Genomic DNA, 24348 nt, shown 5'->3' on the forward strand with positions numbered 1-24348 from the left:
TTGTGGAGGATTATTGACAAAGGTGAATGAATGATTCACTGGACTATCAGCTTGGTTCAGTTGGTAGTGTACTCGTCTCTGAGTCAGAAAGTTCTGGGTCCAGGACTGGCACTACTGAGGGTGGTTTTGCACCGAAACATTAAATGTAGGTCCCACCTGCCTGTTCCAGTGGTTCAGCTTGATGCTAGCAATCCCATTATTTCAAGAGCAGAGGCTGCTCTCGTCATGTCCAGCCCAAGCTTCCTCCATCACTAGCACTAAAAACAAAGCATTTGTCTCGTTGCTGTCCTCTGCCCAAAATGACTACCAACTTGAGAGTTCCACCAGCCAGATAGGGAGCTGCCATTGGTGGGGGGATGGGGTGAAACCTATGGAGTCCTCTTAATTCCACCCACCAACAAAACGGAAGATCTTTAAACAGGTGTGGACTGCATCGATAGGCCTACAGATGCAAGACTGATCGATTATTTCTAACCCAAGTCTGATTTACTTCCAGTGCATTCACCGTTTTGAAAAGGAAAAGAACTGTACCTTCTTTTGTGCACCATGCTGTAAAATATTAACCCACTTCTATCCATTACAGTGAGTTTGTAATCTAGTTGACTATTTTTCTCACCAATAAAAATCTAAACATTTAGTCCCTCGGTCTGCCTTTGCCAGCATTGTATCCGCAGGTGCCCGACTCCGAGATGCTTGTCAGAGGTGAGCGCATAACAAAAAATCGGAGCAATCAAATTTTTAAAAAATGCAATAACATCTTAATATAATCTTTCCAGAGCAGCATCTAGTGTCTCGGGGCGGTGATTTTTCACTCCCCCTTTTGGCTAAAGACTCAAGTTGGTGGTTGCCCCCTAAATCACCACCGTCCCCACTCCCCACCGCCCCCCCCCACTGAGGTAAACAGAGCCCAGGATTTTCCAATAGCCTGGAAGACCCCACATATGGGTGAAATTAAATTAAAAGCTGGGAGCATAAAATTGCTGTTAGTTTATTAAATTTAATAACTTGAACTGGTTTATTAACTAGACTAATAAAACTAAATAAACAGGGGAAAGAGCTGATTGGCTGGTAGCTGGTGATTTCTTTTCCTGTTGAGCGTTTTTTTTAAGGCATAATTTATTTTTAAGTTTGGTAAACAATCTAATAAATCGAGGCATGGCAGGGCAGCTCAGACCGATGGAATGCACGGCCTGTGCCATGTGGGAATTCCAGGACACTTCCCGTGTCCTGAGCAACCACAGGTGCAGGAAGTGTCATCAGCTGGAGGAGCTCGAGCTCCGGGTTTCGGACCTTGAGCAGCAGCTGGTGTCACTGCAGTGCATCCGCGAGGTTGAAAGCTACTTGGATAGCACGTTTCAGGAGGTGGTCACCCCGCAGATTAAGAGAGTGCAGGCAGAGAGGGACTGGATGACCGCCAGACAGACAAGGAGGACCAAGCAAGTAGTGCAGGAGTCCCCTGAGGGCATCTCACTCTCCAACCAGTATTCAGTTCTGGATACTGGTGGGGGAGAGGATTCCTCTGGGGAGTGCAGCCAGAGCCAAGATCATAGCACCATGGGTGGCCCAGCTGTACAGCAGGCCGGGGGGTGGGGAGGAGAAAGGTCAGGAGAGCAATAGTGATAGGGGATTCTATAGTTAGGGGAGCAGACAGGCGTTTCTGCGGCCACAGATGTGATTCCAGGATGGTATGTTGCCTCCCTGATGCCAGGGTCAAGGATGTCACTGAGCGGCTGCAGAACATTCTGTGGGGGCGGAGGGTGAGCAGCCAGAGGTCGTGGTCCATATCAATACCAACGACATAGGTAGAAAAAGGGATGAGGTCCTGCAGGCAGATTTTAAGGAGTTAGGAAAGAGATTAAGAAGCAGGACTTCAAAGGTAGTAATCTCCAGATTGCTCCCGGTGCCAGGCGCTAGTGAGGATAGAAATAGGAGGATAGAGCAGATGAATGTGTGGCTGGAGAGATGGTGCAGGAGGGAGGGCTTTAGATTCCTGGGGCATTGGGACCAGTTCTGGGGAAGGTGGGACCTGTACAGGCCGGACGGGTTGCACCTCAACGGAGCTGGGACCAATGTCCTCGCGGGGAGGTTCAGTAGTGATGGGGGGGAGGGGTTAAACTAATTTGGCAGGGGGATGGGCACCAGGATGTAGCAATGGAAAGGAGAAACAAGGGGCACAAAGGATTGGGAGAGACAGATAGCACTAGAGCAAGTAATAGTACAGTATTAGGTGGGATCATACAAAGAGAGAGTACAAGAAAGTCTAAGACTGCTTTGCAGTGGATCTGTGTAAATGCATGAAGCCTGGTAAACAAGGTTGGTGAGCTGCAGGCGCAAATAGTCACATGGGAATACGATGTCAAGGTGATATCGGAGACCTGGCTCAAAAAAGGGCAGGATTGGGTACTAAATATTCCTGGATACAAGGTGTTCAGGAAAGATAGGGAAGGAAAGAAAGGAGGGAGAGTGGCAGTATGATTAAGGAGAATATTGCAGTACTGGAGAGAGAGGATGTCCTGGAGGGGTCAAGGACAGAATCTTCAGCTGCTTCATCAATGGCCTTCCCTCCATCATAAGGTCAGAAATGGGGATGTTCGCTGATGACTGCACAGTGTTCAGTTCCATTCGCAACCACTCAAATAATGAAGCAGTCCGAGCCCGCATGCATCAAGACCTGGACAACATCCAGGCTTGGGCTCATAAGTGGCAAGTAACATTTGCGCCAGATAAGTGCCAGGCAATGACCATCTCCAACAAGAGAGAATCTAAACACCTCCCCTTGACATTCAACGGCATTACCATCGCCAAATCCCCCATCAACATCCTGGGGGTCACCGTTGACCAGAAACTTAACTGGACCAGCCATATAAATACTGTGGCTACGAGAGCAGGTCAGAGGCTGGGTATTCTGCGGCGAGTGACTCACCTCCTGACTCCCCAAAGCCTTTCCACCATCTACAAGGCACAAGTCAGGAGTGTGATGGAATACTCTCCACTTGCTTGGATGAGTGCAGCTCCAACAACACTCAAGAAGCTCAACACCATCCAAGATAAAGCAGCCCACTTGATTGGCATCCCATCCACCACCCTAAACATTCACTCCCTTCACCACCGGCACACTGTGGCTGCAGTGTGTACCATCCACAGGATGCACTGCAGCAACTCGCCAAGGCTTCTTCGACAGCACCTCCCAAACCCGTGACCTCTACCACCTAGAAGGACAAGAGCAGCAGGCACATGGGAACAACACCACCTGCACGTTCCCCTCCAAGTCACACACCATCCCGACTTGGAAATATATCACCGTTCCTTCATCGTCACTGGGTCAAAGTCCTGGAACTCCCTTCCTAACAGCACTGTGGGAGAACCTTCACCACACAGACTGCAGCGGTTCAAGAAGGCAGCTCACCACCACCTTCTCAAGGTCAATTAGGGATGGGCAATAAATGCTGGCCTCGCCAGCGACACCCACATCCCGTGAACGAAAAAAAAAAAATAGTTGAAGGTGGCAGGGCAGGTTGCGATAGTTGTTAAAAAAGCATACAGGATCCTGGGCTTTATAAATAGAGGCATAAGAGTACAAAAGTATGGAAGTCATGATGAACCTTTATAAAACACTGGTTCGGCCACAACTGGAGTATTGTGTCCAGTTCTGGGCATCGCACTTCAGGAAAGATGTGAAGGCCTTAGAGAGGGTGCAGAAGAGATTTACTAGAATGATTCCAGGGATGAGGGACTTTAGTTACGTCGATAGACTGGAGAATCTAGGTTGTTCTCCTTGGAACAGAGATGTTTGCGAGGGGATTTGATAGAGGTATTCAAAATCATGAAGGGTCTAGACAGAGTAGATAGAGAGAAACTGTTCCCATTGGTGGAAGGGTCAAGGACCAGAGGACATAGATTTAAGGTGATTGGCAAAAGAACCAAAGGCGACATGAGGAAAAACTTTTTTACACAGTAAGTGGTTAGGATCTACCCGAGGGGGTGGTGGAGGCAGATTCAATCATGGTCTTCAAAAGGGAACTGGATAAGTACTTGAAAGTAAAAATTTGCAGGACTACAGGGAAAGGGCGGGGGAGTGGGATTAGCTGGATTGCTCTTGCATTGAGCCGGCGCGGACTCGATGGGCCGAATGGCCTCCTTCCGTGCTGTAACCTTTCTATGATTCTGTGGTTCCATAAAGAGTTGTAGAAGCTACCCCTTTCCCAAACTTCACCCAGTCCCATGGCCCACCCTCCCTGTTTCATCTATGCTCCCTCTCTTTATCAAGGGACAACGCAAGTCCTGTCAAACCTTAATATATAATTTACAAAAATGTATGGACTATATAAGACCCTCAATTTATGTATCGCTAAGTAACAAGCAACCTATACTGTTCAGTCAGACAAAGAAATGTGTAAATTCTTTGTTGAATTCAATAAAAACTTTCTCATGGAAAAATAAACTCCTGGGCATAAGAATTCTTCAATCTGTAGTGACGTCATGAATTTGAGAAGACTTCCTGAGTTTGATACTTGGATAAGGTATGTGTACATGTGTCTATTGTGTGTGTATGTGTGTTTGTGCATGCGTGTGTGTATGAGAGAGACTCTCGGGTTGAGTGCCGAATAGTCGCAATATCAACAATGCAACCATGACGCCTGCCCAAAGTGGAAGGCCCCAATTTTCATATCTAAACAGCCTCCCACCCTGTTTTGGGTGGGACTGCTGGGCGCCTATCTAAACTCAGGGATTGCCACAGTGGACGGTGATCTATAGCGGACAATGATCTATAGCGGACAGTGATCTATAGTGGACGACGATCTATAGTGGACGGTGATCTATAGCAGACGGTGATCTAAAGTGGACGGTGATCTATAGCTGACAGTGATCTATAGTGGACGGTGATCTATAGTGGACAGTGATCTATAGCAGACGGTGATCTAAAGTGGATGGTGATCTATAGCTGACAGTGATCTATAGTGGACGGTGATCTATAGCGGACAGTGATCTATAGCAGACGGTGATCTATAGCGGACGGTGATCTATAGCTGACAGTGATCTATAGCGGACGGTGATCTATAGCGGACGGTGATCTATAGCAGACGGTGATCTATATTGGGCGGTGATCTATAGCAGACGGTGATCTATAGTGGACGACGATCTATAGTGGACGACGATCTATAGTGGACGGTGATCTATAGCAGTCGGTGATCTAAAGTGGACGGTGATCTATAGCAGACGGTGATCTATAGCGGACGGTGATCTATAGCTGACAGTGATCTATAGCGGACGGTGATCTATAGCGGACGGTGATCTATAGCAGACGGTGATCTATATTGGGCGGTGATCTATAGCAGACGGTGTTCTATAGTGGACGACGATCTATAGTGGACGACGATCTATAGTGGACGGTGATCTATAGCAGTCGGTGATCTAAAGTGGACGGTGATCTATAGCTGACAGTGATCTATAGTGGACGGTGATCTATAGCGGACAGTGATCTATAGCAGACGGTGATCTATAGCGGACGGTGATCTATAGCTGACAGTGATCTATAGCGGACGGTGATCTATATTGGGCGGTGATCTATAGCGGACGGTGATCTATAGCGGACAGTGATCTATAGCGGACGGTGATCTATAGCAGATGGTGATCTATATTGGGCGGTGATCTATAGCGGACGGTGATCTATATTGGGCGGTGATCTATAGCGGACAGTGATCTATAGTGGACGGCGATCTATAGCGGACGGTGATCTATAGCGGACGGTGATCTATATTGGGCGGTGATCTATAGCGGACAGTGATCTATAGTGGACGGCGATCTATAGCGGACGGTGATCTATAGCGGACAGTGATCTATAGCAGACGGTGATCTATATTGGGCGGTGATCTATAGTGGACAGTGATCTATAGCGGACGGTGATCTATATTGGGCGGTGATCTATAGCGGACAGTGATCTATAGTGGACGGCGATCTATAGCGGACGGTGATCTATAGCGGACAGTGATCTATAGCAGACGGTGATCTATATTGGGCGGTGATCTATAGTGGACAGTGATCTATAGCGGACGGTGATCTATAGCAGACGGTGATCTATATTGGGCGGTGATCTATAGTGGACGGTGATCTATATTGGGCGGTGATCTATAGTGGATAGTGATCTATAGCGGACAGTGATCTATAGCAGACGGTGATCTATAGCGGACGGTGATCTATAGCAGACGGTGATCTATATTGGGCGGTGACCTATAGCGGACGGTGATCTATAGCAGACGGTGATCTATAGCGGACGGTGATCTATAGCGGACGGCGATCTATAGCGGACGGTGATCTATAGTGGACAGTGATCTATAGCGGACGGTGATCTATAGCGGATGGTGATCTATAGCGGACGGCGATCTATAGCGGACGGTGATCTATAGTGGACGGTGATCTATAGCGGACGGTGATCTATAGCAGACGGTGATCTATATTGGGCGGTGATCTATAGCGGACAGTGATCTATAGTGGGCGGTGATCTATAGCAGACGGTGATCTATATTGGGCGGTGATCTATAGCGGACAGTGATCAATAGCGGACGGTGATCTATAGAGGACGGTGATCTATAGTGGACGGCGATCTATAGCGGACGGTGATCTATAGAGGACGGTGATCTATAGTGGACGGTGATCTATGGCGGACGGTGATCTATAGTGGACGGTGATCTATAGCGGACGGTGATCTATAGCGGACGGTGATCTATAGCGGACAGCGATCTATAGCAGACGGTGATCTATAGCGGACAGTGATCTATAGTGGACAGTGATCTATAGCAGACGGTGATCTATAGCGGACAGTGATCTATAGTGGACGGTGATCTATAGTGGACGGTGATCTATAGCGGACGGTGATCTATAGTGGACGGTGATCTATAGCAGACGGTGATCTATATTGGGCGGTGATCTATAGTGGACGGTGATCTATAGTGGACGGTGATCTATAGTGGACGGTGATCTATAGCAGACGGTGATCTATAGCGGACAGTGATCTATAGCAGACGGTGATCTATAGTGGACGGTGATCTATAGCAGACGGTGATCTATAGTGGACGGTGATCTATAGTGGACGGTGATCTATAGCAGATGGTGATCTATAGCAGACGGTGATCTATAGCGGACGGTGATCTATAGTGGATGGTGATCTATAGCAGACGGTGATCTATAGCAGATGGTGATCTATATTGGACGGCGATCTATAGCGGACGGCGATCTATAGTGGACGGCGATCTATAGTGGACGGTGATCTATAGTGGACGGCGATCTATAGTGGACGGCGATCTATAGTGGACGGTGATCTATAGTGGACGGTGATCTATAGTGGATGGTGATCTACATAAGAACATAAGAACATAAGAAATAGGAGCAGGAGTAGGCCAATCGGCCCCTCGAGCCTGCTCCGCCATTCAATAAGATCATGGCTGATCTGGTCCTAACCTCAAATCTAAAATCATGTCCAATTTCCTGCCCGCTCCCCGTAACCCCTAATTCCCTTTACTTCTAGGAAACTGTCTATTTCTGTTTTAAATTTATTTAATGATGTAGCTTCCACAGCTTCCTGGGGCAGCAAATTCCACAGACCTACCACCCTCTGAGTGAAGAAGTTTCTCCTCATCTCAGTTTTGAAAGAGCAGCCCCTTATTCTAAGATTATGCCCCCTCGTTCTAGTTTCACGCATCCTTGGGAACATCCTTACCGCATCCACCCGATCAAGCCCCTTCACAATCTTATATGTTTCAATAAGATCGCCTCTCATTATTCTGAACTCCAATGAGTAGAGTCCCAATCTACTCAACCTCTCCTCATATGTCCACCCCCTCATCCCCGGGATTAACCGAGTGAACCTCCTTTGTACTGCCTCGAGAGCAAGTATGTCTTTTCTTAAGTATGGAGACCAAAACTGTATGTAGTATTCCAGGTGCGGTCTCACCAATACCTTAGATAACTGCAGCAATACCTCCCTGTTTTTATATTCTATCCCCCGAGCAATAAAAGCCAACATTCCGTTGGCCTTCTTGATCACCTGCTGCACCTGCATACTAACCTTTTGATTTTCTTGCACTAGGACCCCCAGATCCCTTTGTGCTGCAGTACTTTCCAGTTTCTCGCCATTGAGATAATAACTTGCTCTCCGATTTTTCCTGCCAAAGTGCATAACCTCACATTTTCCAATATTGTATTGCATCTGCCAAATCTCCGCCCACTCACCCAGCCTGTCTATATCCCCTATCCCTCCCATCTTTGTATCATCTGCAAACTTTGATATGTTACACTCGGTCCCCTCCTCCAAATCGTTAATATCACAGATGTGTCATGTTGCGATGAGCATACTGAGGTGCTGAAGATGGCAAGGCATGTTAACATCAATTCATATTGTGTGTGCTGAATGTTAAAGTTCTGCCACCAGATGTTTGTCGGGTTCCAGTCTCGGCGTCCCTGACGGACAGGCACTCGAGGGTTCGGCTGAGCTCCAGTGCCTCGTGCTCCGCGTCTGTGAGGATGATGATTTGTTGCGGCCCCCCTCCGGTCCTCGCCCTCTCCCGTGCATTCTGAGCTCTCTTCTCCTAAAAGGGGAGAAAGTGCAGACACGTCAGTGAGTGATGGTGATGTGGCCAACCGATGAATGTATTGGTTTGGGTGCGGCTGACCGTGAAAGAGATGCATCAGAGGGTGAGTATGAGACAGAACCATGAGATTGTATGAGGATTGGGTTGAGTGGTAGTGGAGGGGTGAGTACGGAGTTGAGTAAGTGCAGGTAAGATGAGGATGAGGTTAGAGTGGGTGTGAGGAGTGATGTGATAGAGTAGTGTTGGCAGTGCAGAATGAGTTGTGGGGTGGGGGCGGTGATGTGGAAGATGGAATGTAGGAGAATGAGTAAATGTACTCACTTTGGCTGACCTGGTTAGGTCATTGAAGCCCTTCCTGCACTGGATCCAGCTGGGGGAGATGTTGCTGATCTGGTGACCTCCTCTGCCACCTCGAGCCAGGCCTTCTTAGTGACAGAGGCAGCCACTTCCTCCCGTCCGCCAGGTAAAACCCATCCCTTCTCCTCCTCACCCCATCCAGTAGCACCTGGAGTGAAGCATCATTGAATCTAGGAGCAGCCTTTCCCCTGGGCTGCTCCATTGTGCAGTGTGGGTGTTTGCTCCAAGAGCAGCCATTGGAGGACTGCCCCTTTAACTAGGGCTCCTCCAGCTGACAGCCTGTGATGCGGATGCGCAGTCCGCCCGCTGCGCCGAAATAACAGGTGCTACACGGCCTCATTAAGCTCCCTTTATGCTTTAATTTTGGCTCAGTTAAAGCCTCTAAGGCTAAAGATTTCACTGGAGTTTGCCAACAGCTGAATCCAGGATATCAATATCTACTATAGTGCTAATTGCAGTTTAATAGGAACACAGGAACAGGAGTTGTTAAAAAAAGAAAGAATTTGCATTTAAATAGCACCTTTCATGACCTCAGGATGTCCTAAAGTGCTGCACGACCAATTAAGCACTTTTAAATTGCAGTCACTGTTATAATGTAGGAAATTGGGCAGCCAATTTGTGCACAGCAAGATCCCACAAATAGCAATCAGATAAATGATCGGATCATCTGTTTTCTATTTGTGATGTTGGTTGAGGGATAAACATTGGCCAGGACACCACCCTGCTCTTCTTCAAATAGTGCCATGGGATCTTCAACGTCCAACGAAGAAAGCAGATGGGACCTTGATTTAAGACCTCTTGTGAAAGACGGCACCACTGACAGTGCAGCTCTCCCCCAGTACTACACTGGAGTGTCAGCTCACATTAAGTGCTCAAGTCTCTGGAGTGGGGCTGGAACCAACAGCCAGCTGACTCAGAGGCGACAGTGCTACAGCTGAGCCAAAGCTGACGCTTTAAGGGAATGTATGAGTTAGAAGATGGTGAGATGGGTCTTGAATTGAGCAGAGTTAGGATACATGAACGACAATGAGTGTGGTATATTACATCAGAGCGCCCGCAACTTCCAGCCAAATTCAAATGAAGCTGAAAGTGGTTTGGGCCTCCTGACGCTGGCTTCAGGCTTGGGGGTGTGGCTGTTCTGTAGGCTGTGCCTATTTCAGGCGGTAGCCAAAACCCCCCGCCACCCGCCACCCGCCACCCGCCACCCGCCCCCACACCGATCTTTCACTTTCCCATTTGACGGTCAAGTTCAGCTTCTTTTGATGTTTCAAATATCACTGTTTCTGTCCATCTCACTTTTAAATTTGAAATATTTTGAATTGCCATTGTCACCATTGTAAGTCAGTGACCCAGGTAACTGCTACAAGTTTCAGGTCTTGCCTTAGATATTCTCTCGGGCTCAGCAGTGCTATACACTCCCATGGTTGGTCTGAACTTTGCATGTTTCAGAATGGGCTCGTGCTGCCCAATAAGAAATAGGAGCAGGTGTAGGCCATACGGCCCCTCGAGCCTGCTCCACCATTCAATCAGATCATGGCTGATCCTCGACCTCAACTCCACTTTCCCGCCCGATCCCCATATCCCTTGATTTCCCGAGAGTCCAAAAATCTATCGATCTCAGTCTTGAATATACTCAATGACTCAGCATCCACAATTCTCTCTGGGGTAGAGAATTCCAAATATTCACAACTCTCTGAGTGAAGAAATTCCTCCTCATCTCAGTCTTAAATGTCCGACCCCTTATCCTGAGACTATGACCCCCAGTTCTAGACTCTCCAGCCTGTGGAAACAGTCTCTCAGCATCGACCCTGGCAAGTCCTCTCAGAATCTTATATGTTTCAATGAGATCACCTCTCATTCCTCTAAACTCCAGAGAGTATAGGCCCATTCTACACAATCTCTCCTCATAGAACAACACTCTCATCTAGCCTTTGATGCACCGCCTCTAAGGCAAGTATATCCTTCTTTAGATAAGGAGACCAAAACTGTACACAGTACTCCAGGTGTGGTCTCACCAAAGCCCTGATCAATTGCAGCAAGACTTCCTTCCACTTGTACTCCAACCCCCTAGAATATCTAACTATAGGATGGTGTAACCCAGTTGCATATCCTCCAGTGATCTGAACTTGTTATTCGTGTCTTTCACACATGTGCTCCTTCAATCTCTTTGAAGGCAGACAGAGAAAATTCTTGGTGAGTCAAGGCCAGATACAAATCGATCACCTGCTATTTTACACCATGTGAACATACAGAGCAAACATTTATGTTTGGTTTCACGTATTTCAATCAGTACAACTTGCCTTCACGTATTAATAAAGTAATGAACAAGTTACCCACATTAGTGGGTCCATTTGCTAGGCGTAAACAAAGTAACTTCTAACTAGTTTCCTTCATTCTAACCTTCTTGCAGCCTTTGCTGGGTCTGACTATCTTCACACCACTCTGCTTTAAAAATCCTGCCTGTGTTTCTGTATCTATTTTTTATATCCCTCTGTTCGTAGCCAAAAAGGATCAGAAACTTCCCACCACAATGGTTGTGAATTGTTTATCGGTCGTGAAGAAAGTGCTCATTGTTTACAGTGTACAGGGAAACAACATCAAACCTCAACTCATTAGCAATTTAACCATCAGTAATCTCCGTGCCTTTTGTAACTTGTGTAAATACACTTTGCTTTAAAACACAATTAAAATCAACTCATTTTCCCAAATTCTTTCTGTGGAAAAAACGGTCAAAAAACCCAACAAGTGCAAAGAGGTGAAGGATTACAGAGGGGGAAGAAAGGCACGATCCTGTCAATAAATGAAACTTGCTGAAGTTCTTTCTTTGTTCGGACTGTTTGTGACCACAGGAGCCTTTTTAATTCCTTACGTCATTGCACTGATCATCGTGGGAATTCCACTCCTTCACCTTGAATTAGCAATCGGACAGTGTCTCCGGAAAGGTAGTATTGGTGTCTGGAATTCCATTTCCCCCTACCTGGGAGGAGTCGGTAAGCTTTTCCATGTAGTATTTTTTTTAAAATAAAGTGCTGTTTTTATTTAGCAAATTAACATTTGTGGATGTAGCGGATGTCATATATTTGGATTTTCAAAAAGCATTCGATAAGGTGCCACACAAAAGGTTGTTACACAAGATTAGGGCTCATGGGATTGGGGGTAATATATTAGCATGGATAGAGGATTGGTTAATGGCCAGAAAACTGAGAGTAGGGATAAATGGGTCATTTTCAGGTTGGCAGGCTGTAACTAGTGGGGTGTCGCAAGGATCAGTGCTGGGGCCTCAGCTATTTACAATCTATATTAATGATTTAGATGAAGGGACCAAGTGTAATGTATCCAAGTTTGCTGACGATACAAAGCTAGGTGGGAAAGTAAGCTGTGAGGAGCACACAGAGACTGCAAAGATCTAGACAATGGGCAAGAAGGTGGCAGATGGAGTATAATGTGGGGAAATGTGAGGTTATTCACTTTGATAGGAAGAATAGAAAAACAGAATATTTTTTAAATGGTGAGAAACTATTAAATGTTGGTTTTCAGAGAGATTTGGGTGTCCTTGTACACAAAACACAGAAAGTTAGCATGCAGGTACAGCAAGCAATTATGAAGGCAAATGGCAAGTTGGCCTTTATTGCAAGGGATTAGAGTACAAGTGTAAGGAAGTCTTGCTGCAATTGTACAGGGCTTTGGTGAGACCTCACCTGGAGTACTGTGTACAGTTTTGGTCTCCTTATCTAAGGAAGGATATACTTGTCTTAGAGGCGGTGCAATGAAGGTTCACTAGATTGATTCCTGGGACGAGAGGGTTGTCCTATGAGGAGAGATTGAGTAGAATGGGCCTATACTCTCTGGAGTTTAGAAGAATGAGAGGTGATCTCATTGAAACATAAGATTCTGAGGGGACTTGACAGGGTAGATGCTGAGAGGATGTTTCCCCTGGCTGGAGAGTCTAGAACTAGGGGGCATAGTCTCAGGATAAGGGGTCGGAAATTTAGGACTGAGATGAGGAGGAATTTCTTCACTCAGAGGGTTGTGAATCTTTCAAATTCTCTACCCCAGAGGGCTGTGGGTGCTCAGTCGTTGAGTATATTCAAGACTGAGATAGATAGATTTTTGGACTCTAAGGGAATCAAGGGATATGGGGATCGGGTGGGAAAGTGGAGTTGAGGTCGAAGATCAGCCATGATCTGATTGAATGGCAGAGCAGGCTCAAGGGGCCTTATGGCCTACACCTGCTCCTATTTCTTATGTTGTTATGATCTTAACATCTTCAACGTCCTAGAAACGATCGTATTTGTAATTCCCAGCTCCTCTAATGTCCAAGGTAAGATCACAACAAGAGTTTGTGTTGCAAAATAGAAACTGACCTTTTGAACTAAAAGAGCCCATTTTATGAGGTTGGTTGTTGACATCAATCATTTACAAGCAGCAGATTAATTTCCAGATCAATATTAACAAGGGGTCAAATATACAAACTAATCTCAAAGACTAAACAAATCAATTCACGTCTCAAATAATGATAGCAAATATAAAATAGTAATTAATGACGATGAAGAATTGTGTAACACTGCTTCATGATGCAGCTATTACTGACACAAGGGAGCACCAAGGGAGACAATGGCCCAGAGTTTGCTGGAGTGGGGCATCTCACAGGAAGCACCGTGATTTCAATTCTTCTCCCTCATCCTTCAGGTTATATTATTTTTTGCCGCAAATTGTGGGACGTGTGAGATCGACGCAGCATCTGGGACCTTGGTGAATGACAGGACCAACAGTCTATCTCCTTAACCAGTTAAACTTAAGGACGGAGAAAGAAACTGAGGGAACAACGGAGAAGGAACTAGGGTTAATTAGAGTCAAATTAGGTACAGAAGTAGAAATAAAGGCCCCGATACTTAAAGGGGGGGGGGGGAGGCTGAGAATGGCTGAGGAACCTGGCAAGGCCAGGGCGCAGAGGTCCTGCCGAACTTAACGGCATCATCATTTTTTTTGTTCCGTTTCCCTTGAGGATGGTCCCTGGGCAATGGGGAGGTCAGAGATCGCGGCCAGTGGGAAGAGAGAGGCCGCAATCGGCAGGGGGGAGGCCAAAGGCTTCCTTGAGGGGTCCTGCTCCTCCTGGCCCACAATGAGTGCTGGAAAAGGCACTTACCCTGTGGAGTCGGCTGATCCCACCTCCCTTTCACTGACGGGTTTTCCGACCCCTGGGAAACCCACACAGCAGCTGTGAAATTTAAATCAGGCTCCCAATTGCACTGTGGGAGCCCGATTTAAATATGTTAATGACGTGTCCCGCCTCTCCACGGTGGATGGGCAGCATGTTGGATCACGTTCCCTGAATTTAAGTCTTTAGCCATCACCCACCCCCATCCCCCTCCACGAACCTCTCCCACCCATCGTGAGGGGGTTAATATTGAGGCCAATTTACATTTAAATTTAAAATTAAAAAAATCTCTAGGAACAATTTACCACCTGCAGGAGTGAGAATCCACAGTTTCAATTGTTCCCTTTCTGGGCCTCCAGGGTTCTCAGGACCATAAATCACATCATTTACAGGGTCCTTGGGACATGAAATACCAGCCCAAAATATCTGCGGTGAGATTCAAACACATTGATGGCATAAAGCTGTCTTCACTCGGAGGGTTGTGAATCTTTGGAATTCTCTACCCCAGAGGGCTGTGAATGCTGAGTCGTTGAGTATACTCAAGGCTGAGATTGATAGATTTTTGGACTCTCGGGGAATCAAGGGATATGGGGATCGGGCGGGAAAGTGGAGTTGAGGTCGAAGATCAGCCATGATCTTATTGAATGGCGGAGCAGGCTCGAGGGGCCGTATGGCCGACTCCTGCTCCTATTTCTTATGTTCTCAATCCAGCAATTTCTTGCCACTCACGGGGTGATTGACGGCGAGATCCTGTCTTTGCGAGGCTAACGGCAGAGCGGTGCAAATCGTCCAGCAATTTGTGGCAATTCACAACTCACGCCATATCTCTTCCTCACCACAAATTGCTGGGTGATCGACATCTGACTCTTTGACCTCAGGAGAATTGCTTGCCCTCTGCCAAATGGCACAGATGAAGACTTCACTATGCAGGGCATCCTAGGTAAACAACTATGTTCTTTCACTCCGTGCCATCTTGATAGTCTGGTCTGCTTTTCAAATTGACACCACCCTTAACAAATATGGTTGCTGCTGCCCTCTGTCCATTTGGTTTAATTTTTGAACGCCATGTGCTGGAGAGCCACAGGGAGAGAAGCTAGAGGATCTACACCAAGTCCATCTCTTATTTGTCTCAAATCCAACGGACCACTCTACAATCATCAACACATCTTCATCTGCCATTCGAAAACGTGCCCATCTCTGAGTAATCTCGGGGTTTGCAATCTGTTTCTGATTAGCCCAATTTCATAACTTTCCTGGAAAGTATTCTCCATTGTAAAAATTAAAAGATTTCAATTTCAATACCTGTCAATCCGAATCCTTGAAAGATGTGACGTATCTGTTGAACCCAGTGAAAACACATATTTAATTGTACTTGTGTGAATGGGCCTTTTACAACAGTGGTGAAGAGGATAAGTAGGTACTCATTGGTCATTAGTTGATAGATTCTACAAACCAAGCAGCTGTTAAAGTGAGGTAAAAGCCCGTGTTCCTACAATGAGGCTTACCTGCTAACGTGAACAGCAATTAATGTTCCATTATGTTTATGCTTGTACTTTTAAGCTGCAATTCCAGTATAAAATGCCTTGTAACTCACTCGTTATTTCTAGTGCCAATCGTTTAAGAAACTCTTGCAATTCTTTTGATCAATTTCCTTTCATTTATTATGTTCCAGGCATTTCCTCCATGCTGATCTCCTTCCTGGTGGGATTGTACTATAACACCATCCTTGCATGGACACTCTGGTACTTTTTTCATTCATTCGAGGAACCACTACCATGGAAAAATTGTCCTTTCAACGACAATAAAACAGGTTAAAAATATAGCAACATTTAATGAATCATCCAGTGACGCGTAGTGTCAGTGTTTTCTATTTTTGTATCTGTCATGGTGAGGTAATGAAACTCATGTTTTTTTATGCACCCATTATCAGCGTAGATCATTGCTGGATCGAGTACAATATGAACACTTGGGGCTGAATTTTAATGTGTCCAATTCCAAGAGTTATATTATGAGGATAGGGTGCAGAAACCTGCTGCTTTGTATCTCCTTGAGTTTAAAAGGTTGAGGGGGGGATCTGACATTAAAATTAAAGCTGGGCCGTTCAAGGGTGATATCGAGAAGCTCTTTTTCACACAAAGGACAATGGAAATCTGGAACTCCCTTCCCCAAAATGCTGTTGAGGCTGGGGGGGGGTCAATTGAAATTTTCAAGACTGAGATTGATCGATTTTTGTTAGGTATCAAGGCGGGTAGATGGAGTTAAGATACAGATCAGCCACGATCTAATTGAATGGTGGAGCAGACCCGAGGGGCTGAATGGCCTCCTCCTGTTCCTGTGTTATGTCGGGCAGGAGGTGGGTGTTGTGAGCTTGTCGCCTGCCCGATGGAATCGGAGCGAGGTCTGAACCTTTTTCAAAGTCAGGCCTCATTTGAATAATCTTAGCGAGCTGCTAACGCTGAACCAGCGTTGATACGCAGCTCATCAATCCCTGAACTGGGGAGGGATGGGATATCCGGTAACTCCTCTGCGGAGCCAAGCCGGAAGTGAAGCCTTGAGGGGCGGGGAACAGAGGGACAGACAGCCGGTGGGAAGATTTTCAGCAGCCTGCAGCAACCCCTTCAAGGACCACTGGTGAGGCCGCTCTATGCCAAGTACCGATGGCCAGAACATGCACAGTGCCCGCTGTGCCCATTGGTACCGGAAACTTGCAACGGGGTCCAATGTACAACATGGAACCCTGATTTGCATACCTTAATGAGGCGCTCCGCCTATCCATTTCCCGGTCCGGATGTGGAGCTCCACGTGGCGGAGGTGGACACCGTGCCTGGCGAGGCTGGTGATGTTGCTCGTCCTCGGATGAAGTGATGAATGCAGCCATGGCGCCCCCCCATCCTGACGGTGTGAGTTTGAGGGGGTCCGCAAAGTAGGTAAATGTGTTTGCACAGCAGAGTTTAGGGTAAAAATTGATAATTTTGAGTGGAAAGACAAAGGTGTTGCAGCCAAAACTTTGTCTGAAGTGACAGAGTGCCCTGCTGCAATAAATGAGGTTTTCCCCCCACCTGTCGAATAATCCTTTGCATCTCCCACTGGCTGCTGGCTGAAACACATCTGCTCCAACAGGGAGTGTTTCCCACAGCACGGGAAACATGCCGAGGATCCTTCAAAATTGCACCCCTGCCAAAATCTCCACTCAATGAGGTCTGTCAAGTACCTCAACTACCTAAATAAGTATCTAAATTATCATCCCGCCGGCTTTAATTGCCGGTGGGAGTCCCGCATGTGTGGGCTGCGCGCACCCGAACGTGACATTTGGGAACCCGGAAGTCAGCGGGTTGGAGCCGGGCTCTGAACCCACTCTGGGATTCTGCCATTTTAGGAGCCCCCCCCCACCCGCCCCCAACGCACCCGCTCGGCCATCCAAAAATCGGCCCCATTGTCCATTTATGATTATTTTAAAATGAAACATTATGGGGTAATTTTTCACCTTCACCGCCTGGGCAGTAATCTGGCAGAGTTCATCCCCCTCCTACTGTAAAGCCCGCCATCAATGGGCGGAGAATTGGGCGGGTTCTACAATGGGTGGCTATTCCCTCCGCCCGAGTACAGCCCAGGCGGTGAAGGTGAAAATCACTCCCAATGGGGACAATTTTCATCTTTAGATGTAGATGTTAGGATCTGGAATGCACTGCCCGAGGGGGTGCTGGAGGCAGATTCAATCATGGCCTTGGAAAGGGAACTGGATAAGTACTTGAAAGGAAAAAATGTGCAGGACTACGGGGATAGGGCAGGGGAGTGGGAGTAGCTGGATTGCTCTTGTGTCGAGCCGGCGTGGACTCAATGGGCCGAATGGCCTCCTTCCATGCTGTAACCTTTCTATAATTCTATGAAAACTTAGAACGGACGGTTAAGAGGAGATTTGATAGACATGTTCAAAATCATGAAGGATTCTAATAGAGTAAATAAGGAGAAACTGTTTCCAGGGGCAGAAGGTTCAGTGACCAGAGGATACAGATTTAAGGCAATCGGCAAAAGGACCAGAGGCAACATGAGGAAAACATTTTTATGCAGTGAGTTTTTATGATCTGGAATGCCCTGCCTGAAAGGGTGGTGGAAGCAGATTCAATAGCAATTTTCAAAAGGGAATTGGATAAATATTTGAAGGGGGAAAATTTGCAGGGCTATTGGGAGGGAGCAGGGGAGTGGGACTAATTGGACATCTCTTTGAGAGAGCTGGCACAGGCACGATGGCCGGAATGGCCTCCTTCTGTGCTGTAAGATTCTCTGATTCTATGAGCTCCTACCAGTTATCACTACTTTAAGATCTGCCAGAATCCCAAGTGCGAATAAAACCTTAGTTGTCTAATGATTCACAATTCCAGGTGCAAACACCACTGGTTCTACACTGGTAGGAGACAAAAATTGTAAGTTATATTTAGAGTGATAGGCGAATTAAAGGGGAGTGTCACAAGGAAGGAGATAAAAAATCAGAACCTTTCTGGAGAGCAATAAATGGTATGGCGACCTCTCAGCAACCTGTGCGAAGAGGCATGGGATTAAGAAGTGGCAGGCATGAGGCTGCAGACAAGTAACGCTGCAGCTCAGCGCTTGGCCTCCTCTTTGATGGCTGCTGAAGTCAAGTTGGTACAGCATCAGATGAGTGGCACAGAGGGGGGTTTTCTTCTGTGCCACTCTACAGCATCACCCCCCAGATCAGCACTGCAGCATGCCTGCAAAAAGGTGCAGCCCAGTTTCAGGCCGCAGCTGACCGTTACGGTCCCCGCACACGTGCAAGCTCGATGCTGCACGGTAGCTGCAGGTGTCCTTGCAGCAGGTGGCAGAGCTTGGCATCTTCCCCTCTGCTGACCCAGACTCGGAGAAGGCAGCTTACCACACTCATTCCCAGGAGGGATTACTGGGACCCGCAGGGATGGTTGGTGGCATCTTGACAGGCGTGGCCAAATAATCAACCGCTGGCTCCTGATCACCCTGGCATGCTTTCTTCATCTTCCATCATAAAGGTTAGACAGGCATTCGCAGCTCATTGTGAGGGAGGTCTCACTGGGAGGTCTCACTGGAAGAGGATGCTCCACCAACACCATCTGCCAAAGTGAGGTTTGCTACCTCTCTCTGCAGGTGTTGGGGTGAGAGTTCTGGTGCGGGCGGCAGGTCCCAGCACACATCTCCTGCCTGTCATCCTTCGTTCCACCGGTCCCCTTTTCCTCCAGGCACATCACCTCACAACTTGATGGCAAAACCCTCTGCTGCCAATAAAGTTTGGGGGGGGGGGGGGGCTCGGGGTAATATAAATAAATAATTCCAGCCGACACAAAGGCTCATGAAAACCTAAATGCCAACTGGAAACAAAAAAAATACAAGGAGAGCCTTTAAAATACCCTTAACGCATTTACCTCGAAAAAGTATGTGGACCTTTAAAATCCTCTCCAACTTTTGGGTCTGCCCAAGGCCTTGTCCCTCACTAGGTCCCACTGGCATGATGGAGACTGAGCATCAAACACGTCCTTGAGACCGGACGTGATGCGTGGTCCTTTTACATTTTGGTAGGAAGAATAAGGAGGCCACATACTGCTTGGAAAATAAGAGTCTAAATGGGGTAGAGGAGCAGAGGGATCTGGGGGTACAGATACACAAATCACTAAAAGTAGTGACGCAGGTTAATAAGGCCACAAAAAACACTAATCAAGCACTGGGGTTCATTTCTCGAGGGATAGGATTGAAAAGCAGGGAAGTTATGTTAAATTTGTATAGAACCTTGGTTGGACCACACTTGGAATACTGTGCACAGTTCTGGTCTCCTTATTACAAAAAGGATGTAGAACTGAGAGTTGAGAGGTTCTACCTATCTGGAAAGATTGAGCAGGCTGGGGCTCTTTTCTCTAGAAAAGAGAAGACTGAGGGGTGACCTGATCGAGGTCTTTGAGATTAGGAAAAGGTTTGATAGGATAGACGTAGAGGAGATGGAGGGAAAAAAAAAATCAGATCGGGGCCGTTTTTGGGCGTAGGTAGCGTGATGTGCTATTACCCCCGCCCAATGACCCCTGCACAGGCAGGACTCAAGTTTCAGCCCACCCCAGGACTCACCTGCAATCAGCGTTCCATTCCGGGCCTTGCAGGTGGAATCATTGCAATTCACACTTTCCACCACCAGGGGGAGCTCAATCTCTTAAAGGGAGGATGTTTCTCAGAAATTACTTAAAGGTAGCTGGTACCTGTTACTTGCTGAAAATAACAGTCTACTGTCTGCATGGAGTCTGAACGGAGATCAGACATCGCACACGTAAAACATAGATGCAGGTCCCATCCCTATGTTTACACACTGATGAGTTATGTTAAAGCATTGAATAAAGGTTGCACACTACTAAATCCCACACCCTCCAATCTGCACCCCAGACCTCACCAATCTGCCGATCTGAGTTGGTACCAGGCCTGTGAGAGTGCATGCACCAAGGTTCTCTGATGATGCACTAGAGACCTTGGTGCAAGAGGTGGACAGAAGGAGGGACATCCTATATCCGCAGTGGAGGGGGTGTTAGGGGGTCAAGAGGCCCTCCAGACATCAATCCAAAAGGCAGTGGGAGGCAGCGTGGGACGAAGTCAATGCCAGGCGCACAGCATCATGAACATGGATGCAGTGCAGGAAGAAGTTCAATGCTTTGACACAAATGGGTATAGAGGGATATGGGCCAAGTGCAGGAAATTGGGACTAGCTTAGTGGTATAAACTGGGCGACATGGACATGTTGGGCCGAAGGGCCTGTTTCCATGTTGTAACTTCTATGATTCTATGATTCTATGAATGGTCAAGGTGAGTGAGGTCAACTGTCAAGTGGTGTCTCCCACCAACTGCACCACTCACTACACCCCCATCACCCACATACCAATAAACTCTTTCCATCAGTACTCAACTCTTCCAATCAGATGCTTCCTCTCACCCTTACACATTACCACTGTTTCAAGCCGCCCACCCACAACTCACAGGCTGCACACACTGGCAGCTATTCAACCATGACAGGCACATCACCCAGACACACGTCCCGCTTTCTTGCAGGAGAAGGTGGCACATATCAGGAGGCAGAAAGTGGCAGTGGCATTTAGCCCCTCGAGCCTGTTCCACCATTCAATAAGATCATGGTGGACCTGTGACCTAACTCCATAGCCCCATATCATAGGCTATGTCCCCGCGTCCCAGTATTCAAGCCTAGGAGATCTCCAAAAACAGTTACAAATGTTTCGGCAGCCAGAAGTAATAATCCAGTCACTAACCTGTAAATCCTGCATGGTCCCTTTAAATAGCGCTGGTGGGGGGCCCTCCAGGCACTCTAAGACACGTTCAGATGGTCGGGGTTAAGACTGTGCATTGAGTTGAGCGTTAAGTCCCAAAATGGTGTCTATCACTTTAAATCAGCGTTGCACACTGATTGAAGCCCATTTTCTCCCTACTTTACATGATTCCCGCGTTCATTATCTGCGCCTGCGCTAACTCTTATACCAAGATGGCGTCCGGCTCACATCACGCTGGAAACATGCGTGCGCATCCAAGACGCCATCTTGGATGTCAGAGCGGCCGTGTAGCGCCGAAACAACGGGCGCGACACGATCCAATTTAGCGCCTGATGTTTCCATTTGTGGGGGAGACCAGAAATAGGGGCCATAAATATAAGATAGTCACTAATAAATCCAATAGGGAATTCAGGAGAAACTTCTTTACCCAGAGAGTGGTGAGAATGTGGAACTCGCTACCACAAGGAGTAGTTGAGACGACTAATATAGGTGCATTTAAGGGGAAGCTCGATAAACACATGAGGGAGAAAGGAATAGAAGGGTATTTTGATGGGGTTGGATGAAGAAGGTTGGGAGGAGGCTCGTGTGGAGCATTAATGCCGGTATGGACTTGTTGGGCCGAATGGCCTGTTTCTGTACTGTACATTCTATGTAAGTCTATGTAATTCCATGTCCCTGTTTTAAATGGTAATGAAGGTTCTATTGGGGGGAATTTAAGGTACCCTTCCTAGGCCCAAGGCAAATATCAGGCATGGCCCTAACTGAGTGAGAACCCAACGGAACCGATTCCCACTGAATTTTCCGTTCCTCTTCTGTTTTACAACCAATCAGGGCAGAAGCAAGAAAAAGATTGACTCCAATAAATCTGTTGCTGTTTCATAAGTTGAGATCATGATTGGTGCTGAATTATGAGCAGTTTTGTGCTGTACAAAGAACACTTACGAGGCCCTGGGTGTGGCTAGCCAAGGTCATTTCACAAATAACCTTCACAGCCACCATAAGGAGGAGACTTTCCTGGCAGGAATCCGGGCTGGAATTAAAATCAGGTCCCAAAGGTTAAAGGGAAGTGTTCTCAACAACTGCAACACCCAGTTCTCTGTAAGAGGTGAATGTTTAACAGAAGTTTGAGCTGTAATGTATTTGATATTTTGTTTGTAAAGTGGAAGCTTGGCACAATTCCCTGCCACTCTTCTCCTTAAAGGTTAAAATGTTCCATATTTATCCCACCTCAGGAGCGGTGCAGAATGATTGATGGAAATTGCACATTTTAGTGAAAGTATGATCAGAGCCCCGAAAGCTCCACAGTTCTGCTGTTGTGGAAACTGCTGCGAAATTTGCCCAATGCAGCAAAACTCCCCCCCTGCTCGACAGCAGCAGAATCAGGACTGAAAAAGAAGCAGGAGCAGGAGCTAGTCTTGTATTAACCAGGAAGTTTACTGTAGAGATTGAGTGTGTCTCCCGTACCTCTCCCGTTCCTGCTTCTGCCGGCTCTCCTGCTCCAGATTCTGCCACCGATGATTCTGTTGCTAATGCTCCTGTTCGTAAAACCTGAGGCACTTGAGCCCATCATCATCTTCTGCTGGTGATGGACTGATAGCAGCTGGTGATGGACTGATAGCAGCTGGTGATAGACTGATAGCAGCTGGTGATGGACTGATAGCAGCTGGTGATAGACTGATAGCAGCTGGTGATGGACTGATAGCAGCTGGTGACGGACTGATAGCAGCTGGTGATAGACTGATAGCAGCTGGTGATGGACTGATAGCAGCTGGTGATGGACTGATAGCAGCTGGTGATAGACTGATAGCAGCTGGTGACGGACTGATGGGTACATGGAGCGGGAGCACAGGGAGTGGGAGTGCAGGGAATGAGGGAGTGGGAGCGCGGGAGAGGGAGCGCGGGCAGCAGGAGTGCAGGGAGCGAGGGAGTAGGAGTGCAGGGAGCAGGAGTGCAGGGAGCGAGGGAGTAGGAGTGCAGGGAGCGCGGGGAGCAGGAGTGCAGGGAACGCGGGGAGCAGGAGTGCAGGGAGCGAGGGGAGCAGGAGTGCAGGGAGCGAGGGGAGCAGGAGTGCAGGGAGCGAGGGGAGCAGGAGTGCAGGGAGCGCGGGGAGCAGGAGTGCAGGGAGCGCAGGGAGCAGGAGTGCAGGGAGCGAGGGGAGCAGGAGTGCAGGGAGCGCGGGGAGCAGGAGTGCAGGGAGCGCGGGGAGCAGGAGTGCAGGGAGCGAGGGGAGCAGGAGTGCAGGGAGCGAGGGGAGCAGGAGTGCAGGGAGCGCGGGAGTGGGAGTGCAGAGAGCAGGGGTGCAGGGAGCGAGGGGGTGGGTGAGTGGGGAGCAGGAGTGCAGGGAGCGAGGGAGTGGGAGCACGGGGAGCAGGAGTGCAGGGAGTGAGGGAGTGGGAGTGCAGGGAGCAGGGGTGCAGGGAGCGAGGGGGTGGGTGAGTGGGGAGCAGGAGTGCAGGGAGTGAGGGAGCGGGAGCGCGGGGAGCAGGGGTGCAGGGAGTGAGGGAGTGGGAGCGCAGGGAGCGGGAGTGCAGGGTGCAGGGAGTGAGGGTGCAGAGAGTGAGGGAATGGGAGCACGGGGAGCAGGAATGCTCCTCCTCTGGGCCCCACAAGGAAGGTTTAGCTTCCCCTGCCCCAGGATAACCTCTCCCTCTTCCCAATCGTGAGACCGTCCCGAAACTCCCCTCCTGGAGAATTACCTGAGTGCCGGGGTCTGTTCCTCCGAAATTAGGCCCCCGCCCACCGGCCCAGTGCCACTTCCCACTGATTTTGGGCCAGCGACTGCCTGGGCGGGGGGGGGGGCCATGGGGGGCGATGCAGTTAAGGCTGGGGAGTTCGAACCTCCCAGGCTTTCACACTGCCGAGATTAGTGCAGTTTGTCACTCACTGCTTGATTCCCACTCCCAGTTAAAATCGGGGCTCTAGTCATGAGCAAGGACTCACGGAATTTAAC

At 48.0% G+C, this 24348-nt stretch overlaps 1 protein-coding gene across 2 annotated transcripts in view; it reads left to right on the forward strand.

Annotated features, from left to right (window-relative positions):
* The window catches only part of LOC137335032 (sodium-dependent neutral amino acid transporter B(0)AT3-like), a 71426-nt gene that overhangs the window by 5265 nt on the left and 41813 nt on the right, over positions 1-24348 (forward strand). The window contains exons 2-3 of one of the 2 annotated variants that reach the window (XM_068000120.1): positions 11792-11932; positions 15773-15910. In XM_068000120.1, coding sequence (XP_067856221.1) covers positions 11792-11932; positions 15773-15910 — 279 coding nt within the window. The remainder of the gene's footprint in view (positions 1-11791; positions 11933-15772; positions 15911-24348) is intronic. The other variant, XM_068000121.1, reaches the window with a different exon arrangement.

Source organism: Heptranchias perlo, chromosome 2 (assembly GCF_035084215.1).
Source record: "Heptranchias perlo isolate sHepPer1 chromosome 2, sHepPer1.hap1, whole genome shotgun sequence".
NCBI lineage: Eukaryota > Metazoa > Chordata > Chondrichthyes > Hexanchiformes > Hexanchidae > Heptranchias > Heptranchias perlo.